The 3307-nt window shown below is 38.4% G+C and overlaps 1 protein-coding gene across 1 annotated transcript; it reads right to left on the reverse strand.

Annotated features, from left to right (window-relative positions):
• Nucleotides 1-626: 626 nt before the first annotated feature.
• twist1a (twist family bHLH transcription factor 1a) lies at nt 627-2551 on the reverse strand. The gene is made up of 2 exons (XM_019121737.2): nt 1903-2551; nt 627-1087 (listed from the first exon to the last, which is right to left on the reverse strand). Exon 1 carries the CDS (start codon nt 2437-2439, stop codon nt 1933-1935), a length of 507 nt encoding a protein of 168 aa, XP_018977282.1. The 5' UTR covers nt 2440-2551; the 3' UTR covers nt 627-1087; nt 1903-1932.
• Between the last annotated feature and the right edge of the window lie 756 nt (nt 2552-3307).

A 3307-nucleotide genomic window follows, 5' to 3' on the forward strand; every position in this document is an offset into this window, starting at 1 on the left:
TTCACAACATCCTAAACGCTTTTCCAGACCTCCTGCTCTCCTTTAGGGTTAAAATCTCCGCGTAAAACGAATGTCTTAATTACTACAGGAATACTTTTTTTCCTATTTTTTTTTTCTTAAGTGTTAAAATAGCATGCAAATATGATTTCTGTGTAACACATTTTGTCCAGTTTGTGCATTTATTTCGTTCAAATGTTTTAAATCATAAGTGCTGAATAAAATTAAACATTCGGAACGAAAACAAATCAGAAATATTTAATTAAAACACGAGCATCATTTCTGGGTTAGAATAAGTTTTCTAAATGTTAACTTTCGAAATGCTATTGTTAAATAGTTTAAAAATTTTTGCAAAAAAACAAAACAAAACATGTATATTGTAGAAAAACAAAACAGGCATATGCAAATGAGCTGAGCAGGCCTATATGTCGATGACAAAGTAGAACTAATCTTTTAAAAATTGATGTAATAAAAAAAACTGCAAATCAGGCAAAGGTATTTTTTTTTTTAAATCTTATCGAATGATTGCTACATTTGTTTATGTGTAAAAGTTTATTGTCGTTTGTTTTCATGTATTTTCTTTTCAATCCATAATGCATACAACTGCAATAACAACATGCTAAAATAAGTACATTTCAAACCATATTTTATTGCAGAAAACATACACATATTTACACCGTATTTAAAATAGAAAATGCATAGACACCAGATCTATTCTGCATTGTGACAATCATTAATAAATAAATAAATGTCTTTACTGGGAGCAGTCAGAGAAAGTGTTATGAGCAGAGTTTCTCCCATATTTCCTTCATTCGTTCTGTCATAAATATGACGGCTGCTGTCAGAAGCGCGGCGTCTCTTCCTGCAGCGAGTCTCTCTGTTGGTCGACAGACACAAGCACATGTTTTCCACATTCGCCGTCACAACAGCACAGATCTGATTGTAAATCCAGGTCCCGTGTCTGTAAGTGCTTGCAACGGCGTCATGACGCTCCAGAACCTTCCCTTTATATTCCTTATGCTCGCCATTGTTTCGTGTCGCTCCTTCCAGTGAGTTCAGCTCCTCTGACTCGATGCTCAAGGCCGAAAATCTGAAAAAACAAAGATAAAAGTGTTAAAAAAACACGAGATTGTACAACACGATTTAATGTATTATACATTTATCTAATAATAATATACATTTAATTCCTCTTAGCTTTAATAGCATTTTTGTATGCCAGAAAAAAAGAAAAGGAAAAAAAAAAACAGTTTGAAAAAAGCCCCCAAATTTTGGTTGCATGAACAATCAAAACACTTTTCTAAATTATGAACTCTTTTAAGTATAAAAATAGCTTTTTTTTATAGAACTATGTTTTGAAAATGCAGGAGAACCTTAAACATCAGCACAAAAATTAATTTAAGCATTTTGAGGAACACACGATTAACAGTTAAAAGTTTGGACACATCTGCTCATTTTGACTATTTTCTACGTTGCAGAATAATAGTAAAATAATTCAAACTCAGAAATATCACAGATTGTGAAGGATGGGAATGATGTAGTGACCAAAACATGTGACACAAATGAAAACTCCTTTATATTTGAGCTTCTTTTAGAATTCAGATCACTTAAGGTGCATCCTGGGACGCTTTTAAAGTTGGTTTCCCATCACTATCCACTCTATTTCCATATAATAAATATACAGGGGTGAATTCAGGTAAATTGGAACACTGTTTATCATCGAGATGACAATTATCCTGCATGAATTTACCCTATAATCATTTATAGCCTATTAGTCTAAAAAACTGATGTGAAACATTTAAACACGAGTTTTTAAGTCTTAAGTTTTTAAAATCAATCATTCAGTCAAGTGTGTCCAAACTTTTGACTGTTGTCGAGTGACTTGCGAGGAAGTTTTGCACTGCATACCGTGCTGCACCGCAAGCGCGCATCCGTGCATTAGTGGGATGTTGACATGGACCACGCGCCCTCCATTCTCCACACGGAAAACGCGTAACTGAGTCTCTCGTGCGCCACATAACTGCAGCTGGACATTTTGGAGTCCAGCTCGTCGCTCTGCAGGACCTGACACAGGAAATCGATGTACCGGGCAGCGAGCTTCAGCGTCTGTATTTTGCTGAGCTTGTCCGAGGGTAACGTGGGGATGATTTTGCGCAGCGACGCGAACGCCTCGTTCAGAGACTGAGTCCTCTGACGCTCGCGCACGTTCGCCATGACGCGCTGCGTCTGCAGGTCCTCCAGAGACTGCGGGCTGTCGCTGCCGCTGCTGCACTTTTTGCTTTTCGTCGGGCTGTCCGAATCCTCGCCGCTCGTCCTTCTCGGGCGTCTTTTCCTGCTGCGGCGTTTCTGCTGTCGTCTGTCGGGCTCCTCCTCGCTGTTTCCCAGACTGTCCACTGGAGATTCCGTGGAGCTGGACTCCTCGTGCATCGCCTCTTCCTCAAACATTGATGTTTGGAAAACACAGATAATGTGTAATAGTTTCCCTCTGTCCGGCGGAACGGGGTGTCTCCTCTTGTGCGTCACGGAGGTGTTTCTCAAACTTGAAGGGAAGTTTGGAGGCTCTTATAGTCTGGAACGCGCAAACTTTTTGGGGTGGCCTGCGATTGGACGAGCAGCGTGGTGACGTAAGAGGGGAGAGGCGGGAGAGGAGCGCGATCCAAAAGGTTTCTGTTACACAAGAAGTCGTTCTTTAACGCAAACATCTGAGCCAATCACAGCGCTGCGTTTAAACTAAGCACGACATAAGGCGCTAATGACATATTCATTATTAAACCAGTGTTGATGTTTATGGAATTCAAATATGAAATAGAATCTATTTTGGGATTTTAACATATTGCCAGACATTAAAAATGATATCAAGCATCCATCATGTCAAAACTGTGAACATAGTGTGATCCAACGAAAATACTGAAACATTCAACATTGAAACATGCGATGACAAATTTATAGTAGGCTGATGATTTATTTTTATAAATGAGCTGATGCACTGATGACATATTCTTCTGCAGATGTTTGAACTGTAATAATAGAGAATAGAATCGAACTGGAATGGAATGCATTTATTAAAAACACATCAAACACTAAAAACGATCAAAATCGAATCTTTGGCTATTTTGCCAGATCCGTTAGAGTGATTCATATATGTGATCATTAAAAAGGGCTTTTCAATTGGACAGATTTCAATGTGGTTTCTGAAATGAGTGGAGAGATGATTTGCGATCTGGCAAGGTTGGACCAAAAATGCGCTTAAAAAGTTTAAAATTGAGGTTTTCTTTTGTCAGTAGCGATGCTTTACGTTTAAAGCATTAATCAT

Source organism: Cyprinus carpio, chromosome A19, assembly GCF_018340385.1.
Source record: "Cyprinus carpio isolate SPL01 chromosome A19, ASM1834038v1, whole genome shotgun sequence".
Lineage (NCBI taxonomy): Eukaryota > Metazoa > Chordata > Actinopteri > Cypriniformes > Cyprinidae > Cyprinus > Cyprinus carpio.

Bases quoted from the DNA above. Each gene is read 5' to 3' on its own strand.
- twist1a (XM_019121737.2), bottom strand. From the start codon at position 2,439: ATGTTTGAGGAAGAGGCGATGCACGAGGAGTCCAGCTCCACGGAATCT.